The following is a 16,516-nucleotide window of genomic DNA, read 5'->3' on the forward strand; positions in this document are numbered from 1 at the left end:
GTTATACCCAATTGCTAACTTTTCTCTAGCATCCATAAGTGATATTGGAGGAAACTAGTACAATGGGGTATAGACGGGGTCCAAAGGAGCCGGTGCACTTTAAATTTTTTTACTGGGTGTGCTGGCTCCTCCCCTCTATGCCCCCTCCCACAGGCAGTTTAGAAATAAGTGCCCTCAGGAGAGGATGCGCAGCTCCAGAGAGTTTTCTTCAATTTAATTTAAAACTTTTATTTTTTTCGGTATGCTGTCAGGGCAACAGCATACCTGCGCCGTGGGAGTTGGGGGGTCACTGGCCTTGCGAGGTGCAGAGCAGCTTCCCCGCTGCAGGACCACCGTCCCGAGGGGCTAGTTGTTCAGCGGGGCACTGCGGCTTTGTTGTCACAGCCGCAGCACTCCGCACACCCCTAACATTAACCTGAAGGTGACATCGGTGGTGAGTACACACCGGGAACCCCGCTAGGGGGGTCCCCGGTTCAAAGTGCGGCTGATCACGGGCGCGGCGTATGGGACCCTCCCTGGGGGGTCCCACTAGGATCCCCCGTGAGTACACTGGCACAAAAATGCTTAACTAAGCACTTGTGAGAGGTTTTAAGCTTACTTAGAGACTTTGCCAGTATAAAAAATATTGCCTTTGGAGGGGGCGGAGCTTCCTCAGAGCGGGACCAGCAGCGTTTTGGTGCCTTCCTCTGCTTACAGCAGCCATCTACAGCACACACTCAGCGCTTTCTGCCTCACAGACACGCTGGAAACTGGTACAGGGTGTAGCTAAGGGGGAGAGCGCTTGTGTACACTACCCTGGGCCTACTTAGGACTGCATTTATTGGTAGTGATGAGCGTGTTCGGTTCCTCGGAATCCGAACCCCCCATGAACTTCACCCATTTTACACGGTTCCGAGGCAGACTCGGATCCTGCCTAGTTGCTCGGTTAACCCGAGCACGCCCGAACGTCATCATCCCGCTGTCGGATTCTCGCGAGATTCGTATTCTATATAAGGAGCCTCGCGTCGCCGCCATTTTCACTTGTGCTTTGGAGATGATTACGAGAGGACATGTCTGCGTCCTCTCAGTTCTTTCTTTGTACAGTGTGCTGCAAATATCTGTGCTCAGTGTGCTGCAAATATCTGTGCTCAGTGTGCTGCAAATATCTACGTTCTCTGCCTGGAAAACACTCCATATCTGTGCTGCATTGTAGGAGGACAGTGCAGAATTTAGCTGAACACCAGTATATAATATATAGCAGTGCGGTACAGTAGTCCACTGCTCTACCTACCTCTGTGTCGTCAAGTATACTATCCATCCATACCTGTGGTGCATCTTAGTTGTGCGCAGTATATATAGTAGGAGGACAGTGCAGAATTTTGCTGACCACCAGTATATAATCTATAGCAATACGGTACAGTAGGCCACTGCTCTACCTACATCTGTGTCGTCAAGTATACTATCCATCCATACCTGTGGTGCATTTTAGTTGTTGTGCGCAGCATATATAGTTGGAGGACAGTGCAGAATTTTGCTGACCACCAGTATATAATATATAGCAGTACGGTACAGTAGGCCACTGCTCTACCTACCTCTGTGTCGTCAAGTGTACTATCCATCCATACCTGTGGCACATTTTAGTTGTTGTGCGCAGAATATATAGTAGGAGGACATTGCAGAATTTTGTTGACCACCAATATATAATATATAGCAGTACGGTACAGTAGGCCACTGCTCTACCTACCTCTGTCATCAAGTATACTGTCCATCCATACCTGTTTTGCATTTTAGTTGTTGTGCGCAGTATATATAGCACGAGGACAGTGCAGAATTTTGCTGACCGCCAGTATATAATATATAGCAGTATATATTACAGTAGGCCACTGCTCTACCTACCTCTGTGTAGTCAAGTATACTTTCCATCCATACCTGTGGTGCATTTTAGTTGTGCGCAGTATATATAGTAGGAGGACAGTGCAGAATTTTGGTGACCACCAGTATATAATATATAGCAGTACGGTACGGTAGGCCATTGCTATTGATATATTACTGGCATATAATTCCACACATTAAAAAATGGAGAACAAAAATGTGGAGGGTAAAATAGGGAAAGATCAAGATCCACTTCCACCTCGTGCTGAAGCTGCTGCCACTAGTCATGGCCGAGACGATGAAATGCCATCAACGTCGTCTGCCAAGGCCGATACCCAATGTCATAGTAGAGAGCATGTAAAATCCAAAAAAGAAAAGTTCACTAAAATGACCCAAAAATCTAAATTAAAAGCATCTGATGAGAAGCGTAAACTTGCCAATATGCCATTTACGTCACGGAGTGGAAAGGAACGGCTGAGGCCCTGGCCTATGTTCATGGCTAGTGGTTCAGATTCACATGAGAATGGAAGCACTCATCCTCTCGCTAGAAAACTGCAGTGCCACTCCTAGATGGGCCAGGTGTTTGTGTCGGCCACTTGGGTCGCTTAGCTTAGCCCTCCAGCGACCTCGGTGCAAATTTTAGGACTAAAAATAATATTGTGAGGTGTTCAGAATAGACTGGAAATGAGTGGAAATTATGGTTATTAAGGTTAATAATACTATGGCATCAAAATGACCCCCAAATTCTATGATTTAAGCTGTTTTTGAGGGGTTTTTGTAAAAGAACACCCGAATCCAAAACACACCCGAATCCGACAAAAAATTTTCAGGGAGGTTTTGCCAAAACGTGTCCGAATCCAAAACACACCCGCGGAACCGAATCCAAAACCAAAACACAAAACCCTGAAAAATTTCCGGTGCACGTCTCTATTTATTAGTGTTATTGTGATTACAGAGCTGACAGTCTCACTGGGGCTGTGCAGATCAGGGTGTGCTGATATATCTCCCTCTCTCTGTGTCTCCTCTCAAATACAGTAGGGCAGGCTTGCTTTATAACTGTCTGTGTGTAAGTGGATGTGTTTGTACCATACTTGCCTACATTGTATTTCTCCTCTTCGGGAGAAGCCCGGAGAGGAGACGCTGCAGGAGTCTTCGGGGGGCGGGGCCGGACTGTGACATCACCAAGCCCTGCCCCCACAATGGTAAAATTCTGCGATTCGCGGGTCCGCGGGAAGGGAGCGGGGCTAAAATGACTCGATTTGCGTAATTTTAACCCCTTCCCCACCCTACAGACCCGCGAAAACTGGAGATTATCTCTCCATCCTGCTTGCATCACTAGGGTGTGAGCAGGATGCGGGAGACCTGTCCACTCTTCCAGGGGTGCGGGGGGCTACCCCAAAAAACTGGAGCCCCCCGCAGCTTCTGGCAGAGTAGGTAAGTATGGTTTGTACTTACTGTGAAATATGGGTAAGCACAAGCTGTGCAGTGTATGTCACACCAGATTCTCTCCATTATCTTATGACTCTGTTTCCTGTGAACAATGCAGTCAATCTTCACAAATTAGTGAAGAGGCTGGGAGAGCGGGTACAGAGCCCCACTGGTTTGGGTCTCTTAAAACTATGATGTCAGACATGTCATCCCAGCTCACTGCTAATGTGCAGAAAACTCAGCTGCTGCAACAAGCTGTTGCAGATTTAGCTGCTAGGGCAGATGCACAGCCTCCCTCTCTCATGCAGGTCCCCAGAAGCGTGGTTTACCTGCACTGCTGTCTGATACAGATGATGATATCCAGGATAAGGGGGATGACCTGGATCCCATGAGTGGGGATCCCGATTCTACTCAGGGTACTGAACCCCTCATTTTGGCTATAAGGGATGTGTTACAGCTCCCTCTAGAGGACGCTGCTTCATAGCAGTCATTTTTCTTTGTACAAAACAAGCCCAATGTCACTTAACCTGGATCTCCAGAGATAGATGACTTGTTTAAACAGGCCTGGAAAAATCCAGACAAAAAATTCCAAGTGTCCAAAAAGTTTTTGCGCACTTTCCCATTTGCGTCTCAAGGTAGAAAGTATTGGGAGGAACCCCCTGGGGCGGATGTCTAAGAAGGCGGTGCTGACTGCCCCGGGCTCTTTACCACGAAGGATACTGGGGATCGGAAGATAGAGACTACCCTAAAATCTATACACACTGCAGCCGGCCTTTCACAAAGACCGGTCATTGCGGGTTGCTGGATGACCAATACCATTCATTATTGGGACACGCAAATTCAGGGGGGCCTCTCGGGGGATATGCCCTTAGTTACCATGGTTACCCTCCTGAAGCACATTTAGGACACTACCCGTGCCCTCTGTGAATCCCTCAAGGAAATGGGGAACATAAATGCTCGGACGTCGGCCATGGCGGTGTCGGCGCGCAGGGCTTTGTGGTTACATCAGTGGATTGCGGACGCAAAATCCAAACATAATGTGGAGTCCCTCCCCTTTTCTGGGGAATGGCTTTTTGGGGTTGAGTTGGATGCGTGGATTTCCAAAGTTACTGCTGGGAAATCCACGTTTCTCCCCTCTGGGGCTCCGCCGGTGAGACGTTCCTATCTGGGACCGTCTGTCCAGTTCTTTCGGTCTCGCACATTTCGATCAAAGGCCAGAGGTGCCTCCAGTGCGGCTAGAGGTACCAGAGGTAAGTCCAGAAAACCTGCAAGTACCAGTCCTCAGGAACAGTCCACCGGTTCTGCTTCCACTAAAGCCTCAGCATAACAGTGCACACCCACCTCGAGGGGCTCTCAAGGTGGGAGCTCAACTGCGTCACTTCACCTGTGTCTGGGAGACCTCCTGCCAGGATGCCTTCGTCAGGGAGCTCGTTTCTCAAGGCTACAAGCTGCAGTTCGACAGTACTCCCCCCAACGATTTTTCAAATCAAGCTTACCAGCTTTGGAGGATATGCAAGTTACGTTACAACAGGCTATCCGAAAATTGGTCCAGTCCCACGTAATTGTTCCAGTACCACTACCGCAACGTGGCAAGGGGTTTTACTCAAACCTGTTTGTGGTGCCGAAGCCGGACGGTTCGGTCAGACCCATACTGAATCAGAAATCCTTGAATCCTTATTTAAGGGTGTTCAAGTTCAAAATGGAATCCCTGCGAGCAGTGATTGCGGGCCTGTAGGATCGGGAATTTCTGGTCTCCTTAGATATCAAGGATGCCTATCTCCATATTCCGCTTTGGCCTCCTCATCAGGCGTACCTGTGGTTTGCCCTGCTGGACGATCACTTCCAATTCCAAGCACTGCCCTTCGGCCTGTCAACAGCCCCGAGGGTATTCACAAAGGTAATGGTGGAGATGATGCTTCAACTTTGGAAGGGATCAATGTGGTGCCTTATCTAGACGATCTTCTGATAAAGGCAAGATCCAGGGAGCTTTTGTTGCTCCATATCAACCGCACCATCCGTCTTCTGTCCGACCATGGGTGGATCCTCAACTTCCAGAAATACCACCTGGAGCCAACTCAGAGGCTCCTGTTCCTGGGGATGTGACTGGATACTGTGACACAGAACGTGTTTCTACCAGAGGACAAGGTGACAACACTTCAGGAAATGGTCCGCATGGTGCTCCAACCTACTCAGGTGTCAGTACATCTATGCATAAGATTGTTGGGAAAGATGGTTTCCTCCTACGAAGCAATTTAGTATGGGAGGTTCAATGCCAGAACGTTTCAGTTGGATCTCATGAGCAAGTGGTCCGGATCACACCGGATTATTTGGCTGTCACCTTAGGTCAGGATTTCCCTCCTGTGGTGGCTACAGTCCTCCAATCTCCTGGAGGGCAGGAGTTTCGGAATTCAGGATTGGACCCTCCTCACAATGGATGCGAGCCTGAGAGGATGGGGAGCTGTCACCCAAGGGGCACAGTTCCAGTGCAGGTGGTCAGCCCACGAAAGCCTCCTTCCAATCAACATTCTGGAACTTCGGGAAATCTACAGTGCCTCTCCTCTACTCCAGGATCCCGCGATCCAGGTACAGTTGGACAACGCCACGGCGGTGGCTTATATCAATCGACAAGGAGGGACAAAAAAGCAGAGCCTGCATGCGAGAGGTGTCAAAGATACTCCTCTGGGTGGGAAGAAATGCAAGAGCCATGTGGGCAATTTTCATTCAGGGTGTGGAGAACTGGGAGGCGGACTTACTGAGTCATCACAATCTCCACCTGGGGGAGTGGGGACTCCACCATCTGGTGTTCCAGCAGATCAAAGACTAGTGGGGTTGCCCACAAATAGACATGATGGCTTCTCGTCTCAACAAGAAACTTCCCTGGTATTGCTCGCAGACCACGGACCCTCAGACGAAGGCAGTGGACGCACTGGCATCGCCATGGCCGTACCGGCTAGTCTACCTGTTTCCTCTGATCCCATTGCTCCCAAGAGTGCTAAAGCGAATCAGGAATCAAGGTGTCCAGGCAATTCTGATTGCCCCCGATTGGCCTCGGAGGCAAGGTACGCGGATCTTCTGGACATGTCCATCCAAGACCCTTGGCCGCTACCTCTCAGAAGCGATCTTCTTCAACAAGGACCGTTCATCTACCCGGTCTTACGGCGTCTTCCTTTGATGGCATGGAGGTTGAACGGAACATCGTAGCTCACAAGGGCCTTTCCAAAAAGGTTGTTGCAACAATGGTTCAGGCCAGGAAACCGGTGACCTCAAAACACTATCATCATATCTGGAGGAGATATGTCTCTTGGTGCGAGGAATACTCGTATCTGCCTGCAGAGTTTCACTTGGGACGTTTCCTATATTTTATGCAGGCTGGTGTGGATAAGGGCTTATGTCTGGGTTCCATTAAGGTCCATATTTCAGCTCTCTCCATTTTCTTTCAAAAGAAATTGGCAGTGTTACCAGGAGTTCAGACCTTCTTGCAAGGCGTACTCCACATGCAACCTCCCTTTGTGCCGCCTATGGCACCCTGGGATTTTGATGTAGTGTTGAAATTTCTACAGTCCTCCTGGTTTGAATCTCTGATGACAGTAGAAGACAAGTACCTCACGTGGAAGACGGTAATGTTACTGGCCCTGGTTTCTGCTCCACGTGTTTCAGAATTAGGGGCCTTGTCATGTAAAAGTCGATACTTGGTCTTTTACGAGGACAGAGCGGAGCTCCGGACTAGACAGCAGTTCCTGCCGAAGGTTGTCTCCGCGTTTCATCTGAATGAACCTATCGTGGTTCCGTCCAGTTCTGATGCTTCTGTTCCTCCAGAGGCATTGGATGCTGTTCGTGCCTTGAAGATCTATGTCAAGCGTACAGCTCGGGTCAGAAAAACGGATTCCTTGTTCCTGCTTTATGATGTGCAGAAAAAGGGTTGCCCTGCTTCAAAGCAGTCCATTGCTCGTTGGATTAGGCTTACTATCCAACAGGCCTATGCGTCGGCAGCCTTACCGGTTCCACAGTCTCTAAAGGCCCACTGTACAAGATCAGTGGGCTCTTCCTGGGCGGCTGCCCGTGGAGTCTCAGCCTTGCAACTATGCCTAGCTGCTACCTGGTCAGGGAAGAACACTTTTGTGAAATTCTACAAGTTTGATACCCTGGCCAAAGAGGATACCCAGTTTGGGCAGGCAGTGCTGCAGCAGTTTCCGCACGTTCCCACACGTTCTGGAAGATTTGGGACATCCTCATTGTACTAGTTTCCCCCAATATCCCTTATAGATGCTACAGAAAATAGGATTTTATTCCCTACCGTAAATCCTTTTCTCGTAGTCCATAAGGGATATTGGGCACCCGCCTCAGTGCGTTGACTTTTCTGCAGGTTCTTGTTCTATAGTTACCTGTTCAGCTGTTACTGTTGTTGTTAGCAGCCGTTGCTGGTTGTTGTATGTTAGTGGTGTGCTGGTGTGTGAATCTCATCACCCTTTGTTGTATTATTCCTTCTCTCATATATGTCCTTTCTCCTTCTGGCATGTTTTACCTATAACAGCCTGTGGGAGGGGGCATAGAGGGGAGGAGCCAGCACACACAGTTGAAGAAATTTAAAGTGCACTGGCTCCTCCGTCCATACACCATCGTACTAGTTTCCCCCAATATCCCTTATGGACAACGAGAAAAGGAATTACCGGTGGTATTAAAATCCAATTTTTTGGGTTTGCTACTGTAACAGCTCTGAATAACCCCCACAGGCTACTAATGCAGACTATAATTCTGTATAGTACCTAAGCAGCAATGCCCAAGCTGCTCCTGTCTGCGGCATCCAAACTCTAGGGCAACGCAGGAGTGTCCCTACATGCAAATGTCAGCCAGTGACTCTTTAGTTACTGGTTATACTATATGTTATTCACTAGAGTAAATGGTTAATGAGGGCTGCAGTTTGAATGGGGCTGGGCTGTGTTGGGTAAAGTGCTACAGACCTCTCCTAGTGTCTGTCTCCACTGTCCTGTCTCTCAGTACACTGTTCACTGTTCAGCTGCAAGGACAGAAGGTCCGCCTTCCCTACCTATTATGGGTATGAGTCCAGCCCCTGTCTCTGAGGGTAGCTGCGTCACCACTCGCTGGGGCTGTCTCTAAAAGTCATGTCTCCCAGCTCTGGCTCTGCTCCGCCTCCTTTACTCGGCCGCCAGAAGCTATGGAGACAGCGGGACACCGGGACCACCAACTTTACTCGCACTGGTTCGGGGTAAGCTGCACTGCCAGTTAAGGATCATTAGCTGTGTTTCTTTAAATGAACTGTCCTTTTCAAGTATCTGAGCTGCTTCCTCAGGCTGTAATCACATATGGTACTTAAGCTGCTTCTGTCTGCAGCAACAAAACTTTGAGGCAATGCAAGAGTTTATAGATGCATGTCAGCAAGTGTTCCTGTATTTATTCAGCAATATGCAGTATGCTAGTTACTACTCGTTGGAGTTTAGGCTTACTTAGTACTGCATCTGGAATGGATCACTATTTGCAGGCTTGTTTCCACAGACCTCTCTTGTGTCTCAGAGGGGCTGTCTGTCGGTACCAGTGCAGCAGCTGCTGTCTCTTGCCTGTTCCTCCACTACGTCCTGCTGGAGTAAGAGCCAATCCAGGTGACCACCTCCAGTCTCTGGGAACCACCACTCTGCACAGGATAAATGAGCAGCACTCCCTCACACTGCCAGTCTCCATCTCACCTCCAAGATGGCTGCTTACTGCTCATCTCCAGGGGAGGAGCTACATCACCACTTCCCGCTCATCCTCACACCTAAGATGGCCACCCAGACGGCCACCAACTGTCACACTAGCCAGCATGAGCCATATTATAGCCACACAAGGCAGCGTATTATTACAGACGGGTGTCCAATGGCCCTGTACATAGTTGGGGTATCACATATCTATTACATATATGTGAATAGATGTCATGCACACATCATCTATTCATCTGCTTTCTATGCAGAGGAGCAGTGTGTTCTCCTGTGGTTGGGCCAGAGGGACAGTCCCAGAAAAACGGGACTGTCCTAGTAAATGCGGGACAGTTGGGAAGTATGGTGAAACGCTCTTTGGGGGTCATTCCGAGTTGATTGCATGCTGCAACTGTTTGCAGCCCGTGCGATCAACTAGACGCCGCCTATGAGGGAGTGTTTTCTGCATAGCAAGGCTGCGATCGCTTGTGCAGCCCTGCTATGCTAAATAAGTTTTGTGTAAAACAAGACCAGGGTATGAGTTACTTACCCTGTGAGATGAATCCAGCGTTGAAGGTCGCGGAATTGACGTCAGACATCCGCCCTTCAAAGGCCTGGACACGCCTGCGTTCACCGCACCACTTCCAGAAAACGGTCAGTTGACGCCCTGGAACGCCTTCCTCCTGTCAATCTTCTTGCCGTTGCTGCCGCGACCGCTTTCTTTGCTAGCGGCGCCGCTGCCCGGCGACGGCAACAACTCACCTGCGCAATGCGGCCGCAGCGCATGCGCAGTTCCGACCCTATCGCGCAGCTGCGACAAAGTGCAGCATACGATTGGGTGGAAATGACCCCCTTTATCGGTAATAACAGGGCTCAGACGTGCCGCGGATGAGGGTGGATATCGCTGTGCTTTCCATTTTGCTTCTCTAAAGAAAAATTGCCATCTCAGAATGGCGTAAGGAAACTAATGAGGGGAGAGAAGCAGCGAAGACTAATGTCTCCCTGCCTTCTCCCTGTTCTCCCCGGCTGCTATTGCAGCAGCCAATCAGCGGTGCCAGGGGAACTCAGCATGGAAGATGTCTGTCTCCCGGCTTTCACTTATGGGACACTTATGATCATTGTCGTTTACAGCACATGCAGCCGCCACTGCCGACACGCTCTGCCCCCACAGCTGATTGCTGCACACCCCCCTCCGGTCACCGCTGCCGACTCCTGCTCTGCCTCCTCAGCTGACTGCCGATACTATTGCGCTGCTCATCCGACTGTTGCACTGTCGACTCCCAATATGTCGGCCTTCGCGCTGCTTCCTGGGATCACGGAGGAGCCATTTACTGGAGAAAGTCGGCGAAAAGGTAAATTTTACTGTACGGTTACATAACTCCACTTTATATCGTATTGATATGATGCAATACATAGTGGCAATTACCGGAAGCCATTTCAGTAGTTACATAAGTAGTCCCCTTACCTTTTCTCCACTTTATCTCTCGCCAAGTATTGATAAATCTCCCCCATAGTAAGGGAGTAGGTGGAAGTGAGAGTATTTTTATTAGAGTAATGACAATGTTCTAGGTATCACCAACCAAATTCTTTTGTTTCCTTCTAACCACAGCAAAGCCAACCCATCCGACTGTGTAGACATGGACTGCGATGCTAAGAAGAAGGCGCTGCTGAAAGATCTTGATGGCTCTTTCCTGGGGGCAGTTGGTGCTGTGGTGCCGCAGTCGGAATATCAGTGGAACGGAGACCCAAGAGACGGCCTCGGAGACTACCGCATTCCAAAAGTGATGCTGACCAGCCTGAACGGAAGCCGCATCCCAGTGTCACAGGTGGCTCCAAACAAGGGTAAGCCCCCGAGGATTTCGGAATTGCACCAGTTACAGTTGTTTGGAGTAGGACGGGCCTGGGCAACCTGCGGCTCCCTGGGTATAGCTATTAGCAGTCTGGCAGAGCGCGCAGGGGCTTGTGGTTTATTAAACCCAGAGAGCCACAGGCTGTCCAGGCCTCCCCAGTAGGTACAGGCCGGTCGACTCTCCTCACCCCACCTCCCACACACACACACATAGAAGAAATTTTCTGCCTCACTCTCCTCCCTGTGTCTCTTACCCTTAACCTCTACCTATGTCTCTCAGTCCCAACCGCCTGTGTCTCTCAGCCTCCCCATGTCTCTCAGCCTCCCTCTACCTGTGTCTCTCAGCCTCCCCCTGTAGCTCAGAGCCAAGCCCTGTGTCTCTCAGCCTCCCTCTGTGCCTCTCAGTCTTCCCCTGTTCACCAGCCTTCCAATCCCCCTGTGTCTCTCAGCCTCCAACAGCCTCCTCTTGTGTCGCTAAACCTCCCTCTCTCCCCTCGATATCTCAGGACCTGGTACAAGTGTCTCCTTTGTTCCCCCTGTCACCAGGCCTGGCTATAAGGCAGTGGTTCCTAAATGTCAAGGCACCCCTGCAGTCCAGATTTTAGGGATATCCATACTTGTGCACAGATGGTGTAATCAACCTGACTGAGGTACTAATTCAGGGGTAGATGTATGAAGCGTCGCTAGGTGCCTTTGTGCGGGTGTAGTACGCGTGACCGGCGGTCTCCTGACCGCCGGTCACCTTACCGACGCCGGGATCCCGGCAGCATACCGACGCCGGGATCCCGGCGGGGAGGGCGAGTGCAGCAAGCCCGTTGCGGGCTTGCTGCACTCGCCACGGTGCGGGCTCGGTGGTGAACTGCGGTCGCCACGGGTTCTATTCCTACTCTATGGGTGTCGTGGATACCCACGAGTGAAAATAGTCCCTGTTGGTCGGCATGCCGACCATCGGGATAGTGAGCCGTCGGGCTCACGGAGGAGGTCATGTGACTGTCGGTCAGCCGACCGGCGGTCACATGACTACCACCCCCTTTGTGCACATTGCACACGCTAAGTCCTGCATTCCTTGCTTCACAGCAGTGTATGAAGCTTCTCTCAGCTGGGATTTTACTAATGCACATAGCGCATAGAACAATAACGTGAGCCGTGCTGTGTGCATGGGAAGGCGAACCATAACTAATGTATTAACGGCGAGGTGGCTCTTCACCTCATGATCCTCCCCTCCTGTTACTTCACCTGTCTGGGGCTGGCGCTGCAACACGGTAGTACTTCACTGTGGGTTCGTTTTTTTCATATAAAACTTTCTTGACAGTCCACGGCGTCATTAGGGCTTCTCCACGCAACCCTGGGAGCTGGGAAAATAGCGCATGCGCGCTACCACGCTCGACCTTGAATACTGTGTACAATTCTGGGCACCGTACTACAAAAAGGATATCCTGGAGCTTGAAAAGGTACAGAGGAGGGCGACCAAACTAATTAAGGGCATGGAGACGATGGAATACAAGGAAAGGCTTGAAAGACTAGGCATGTTTACATTGGAAAAGCGGAGACTAAGAGGGGATATGATCAACATCTACAAATATATAAGGGGACAATACACAGATCTTGCGCAGGACCTGTTTTTGGTTAGATCAACACAGAGGACTCGTGGACACTCACTCAGGTTAGAGGAGAGGAGATTCCGCACAATACGGCGTAAAGGCTTTTTCACGGTAAGGACAATACATGTTTGGAATTCCCTGCCCGAGGGAGTTGTAATGGTGGAATCTGTCAACACCTTTAAGAATGGGTTAGATAAATTCCTAATGGATAAGGATATCCAGGGGTATGGTGCATATTCATGCATTATAGTTACTATAAATAGGGATAAAATGCAACGGCTGACAGCAGCATCAGTCAGAAATTTTAGTCAAATCATCATGCATAGGAGACCACAAATAGGTTGAACTCGATGGACAATTGTCTTTTTTCAACCTCAGATACTATGTTACTATGTATGACTCAGGACCCAGGAGTCCTTATAGATGAATCGCGCATGCGCAGGGTGACAGGTTGGCATGATTATTAGTGCGTATGCGTGGGGCCTGAACGAACAGCACTAGGAAGCAGGACTGCACATCACTGGAGGGCATACATAGCGCATCACTATGACGCCAGGCCCGGGTATCATACATACAGGTGATGTGTGGAGGCACTTCACTGCGAAAAACCGGTGAAGTGCCAAAGCGGCAATAATGAACTTTAAGCAACTGATGATCAGCGGTGCAAGTATGCGGGTACGCTCGGGTACGGAGTACCCTTAAGAATTTGGCAGCAGGTACGCAGTACCACCTGCAACCAACTTTGCCATTACCACAATTATAATGTGCCACAAAGCGACAAGACCATGGTGCTTGGCAGCATGACGGCTCCTCCCACTTTGTCAGGGTTACTGGGAGTGAGACAGTGGCTGTATTTTATTTTCCTGTTACACTGGAGGCATTACTCTATATTGTTATTAAATTGGGGGCATTACTATATATTTCTATTATACTGGAGGTATCACTATACAGTTGTGCTCATAAGTTTACATACCCTAACAGAATTTGTGATTTTCTGGCCATTTGTCAGAGAATATGAATGATAACTCACAAACTTTTCTTTCACTCATGGTTAGTGGTTGGGTGAAGCCATTTATTGTCAAACAACTGTGTTTACTCTTTTTAAATGATAATGAAAACAGAAACTACCCAAATGATGCTGATCAAAAGTTTACATACTCCAGTTCTTAATACCGTGTATTGCCCCCTTTAACATCAATGACAGCTTGAAGTCTTTTGTGGTAGTTGTGGATGAGACTCTTTATTTTCTCAGATGGTAAATCTGCCCATTCTTCTTGGCAAAAAGCCTCCAGTTCCTGTAAATTCTTGGGCTGTCTTGCATGAACTGCACGTTTGAGATCTCCCTAGAGTGGCTCAATGATACTGAGGTCAGGAGACTGAGATGGCCACTCCAGAACCTTCACTTTATTCTGCTGTAGCCAATGACAGGTCAACTTGGACTTGTGTTTTGGATCATTGTCATGTTGGAACGTCCAAGTACGTCCCATGCACAGTTCCGGGCTGATGAGTGCAAATTTTCCTCCAGTATTTTCTGATAACATGCTGCATTCATCTTGCCATCAATTTTGACCACGTTTCCAGTGCCTTTGTAGCTCACACATCCCCAAAACATCAGCGATCCACCTCCGTGTTTTACAGTAGGAATGGTGTACCTTTCATCATAGGCCTTGTTGACTCCTCTCCAAATGTAACGTTTATGGTTGTGGCCAAAAAGTTAAATTTTGGTCTCATCACTCCAAATGACTTTGTTCCAGAAGTTTTGAGGCTTGTCTCTGTGCTGTTTGGAGTATTGTAAGCGGGATGCTTTGTGGCATTTGCGTAGTAATGGCTTTCTTCTGGCGACTTGACCATGCAGCCCATTTTTCTTCAAATGCCTCCTTATTGTGCATCTTGAAACAACCACACCACTTTTTTTCAGAGAGTCCTGTATTTCAGCTGAAGTTATTTGTGGATTTTTCTTTGCATCCCGAACAATTTTCCTGGCAGTTGTGGCTGAAATTTTTGTTGGTCTACCTGACCGTGATTTGATTTCCACAGAATCCCTCAGTTTCCACTTCTTAATTAGAGTTTGAACACTGCTGATTGGCATTCTCAATTGCTTGGATATCTTTTTATATCCCTTTCCTGTTTTATACAGTTCAATTACCTTTTCCCGCAGATCCTTTGACAATTCTTTTGCTTTCCCCATGACTCAGAATCCACAAACGTCAGTGCAGCACTGGATGAAAGATGCAAGGGTCTTTCAGGAGTCCAGAAACTCACTGACCTTTCCTTTTATACACACACACTGATTACAAGCAAACAGATCACAGGTGAGGATGGTTACCTTTAGTAGCCATTCAAACCCGTTTGTGTCAACTTGTGTGCATGTTATCAGGCCAAAATCTCCAGGGTATGTAAACTTTTGATCGGGGTCATTTGGGTAGTTTCTGTTGTCATTATGATTTAAAAAGAATAAACACAGTTGTTTGACAATAAATGGCTTCACCCAACCACTAACCATGAGTGAAAGAAAACTTTGTGAGTTATCATTCATATTCTCTGACAAATGGCCAGAAAATCACAAATTCTGCTAGGGTATGTAAACTTATGAGCACAACTGTATATTTCTATTATACTGTCAGCAATACTATATATTTTTAGCCTTGCCTCCAGATTCCCCCCCAAAAAAGGGGCTGTGTCATCTGACCACACCGCTAGTGTCATGTAGCCACTCCCACTAGCAGCATGTGGCCACGCCCCCTCACAACACATTACCACGCCCATTTTTCAGCACTCAGTACCACTAAGAAAATATTTCTAATCGCACCACTGCTGATGATACATCTGCCCCTAAGTCACCTGTGCCTAAGCATGAATATCCTCAAAGCAAGGACTGTTAACTAGAGATGAGCGGGTTCGGTTTCTCTGAATCCGAACCCGCCCGAACTTCATGGTTTTTTTCACGGGTCCGAGCAGACTCGGATCCTCCCGCCTTGCTCGGTTAACCCGAGCGCGCCCGAACGTCATCATGACGCTGTCGGATTCTCGCCAGACTCGGATTCTATATAAGGAGCCGCGCGTCGCCGCCATTTTCACACGTGCATTGAGATTGATAGGGAGAGGACGTGGCTGGCGTCCTCTCCATTTAGATTATAAGAGAGAGAGATTTACTGGAGCTTAGGACTAGGAGGAGTACTGTAGAAGTGTAGAGAGTGCAGAGAGTTTACTAGTGAGTGACCACCAGACAGTGCAGTTTATTTAATATATCCGTTCTCTGCCTGAAAAAAGCGATACACACAGTGACTCAGTCACATACCATATCTGTGTGCACTGCTCAGGCTCAGCCCAGTGTGCTGCATCATCTATATATATTATATATCTGTCTGACTGCTCAGCTCACACAGCTTATAATTGTGGGGGAGACTGGGGAGCACTGCAGTGCCAGTTATAGGTTATAGCCGGAGCCAGGAGTACATAATATTATATAGTGAGTGACCACCAGACAGTGCAGTTTATTTAATATATCCGTTCTCTGCCTGAAAAAAGCGATACACAGGTTATAGCAGGAGCCAGGAGTACATAATATTATATTAAAATTAAACAGTGCACACTTTTGCTGCAGGAGTGCCACTGCCAGTGTGACTGACCAGTGACCTGACCACACTGACCACCAGTATAGTTAGTAGTATACTTATATTGTGATTGCCTGAAAAAGTTAAACACTCGTCGTGTGACTTCACTTGTGTGTTGTTTTTTTTATTATTCTATAAAAATAAAACTCATTCTGCTGACAGACAGTGTCCAGCAGGTCCGTCATTATATAATATATAATATATACCTGTCCGGCTGCAGTAGTGATATATATATATTTTTTATATCATTTATCATCCAGTCGCAGCAGACACAGTACGGTAGTTCACGGCTGTGGCTACCTCTATGTCTGCACTCGGCAGGCAGTCCGTCCATAATTGTATACCACCTAACCGTGTTTTTTTTTTCTTCTTTATACATACATACTACTACGACATCTCTTTATCAACCAGTCTATATTAGCAGCAGACACAGTACAGTACGGTAGTTCACGGCTGTGGCTACCTCTGTGTCTGCACTCGGCAGGC

General features: G+C 48.4%; 1 protein-coding gene across 1 annotated transcript in view; it reads left to right on the top strand.

The window, feature by feature from the left end:
* PKHD1L1 (PKHD1 like 1) overlaps positions 1–16,516 on the top strand; it is a 330,520-nt gene that overhangs the window by 239,959 nt on the left and 74,045 nt on the right. The window contains exon 69 of the mRNA XM_063925269.1: positions 10,576–10,808. Coding sequence (XP_063781339.1) covers positions 10,576–10,808 — 233 coding nt within the window. The remainder of the gene's footprint in view (positions 1–10,575; positions 10,809–16,516) is intronic.

The sequence above is a fragment of the Pseudophryne corroboree genome, chromosome 5, assembly GCF_028390025.1.
Source record: "Pseudophryne corroboree isolate aPseCor3 chromosome 5, aPseCor3.hap2, whole genome shotgun sequence".
Lineage (NCBI taxonomy): Eukaryota > Metazoa > Chordata > Amphibia > Anura > Myobatrachidae > Pseudophryne > Pseudophryne corroboree.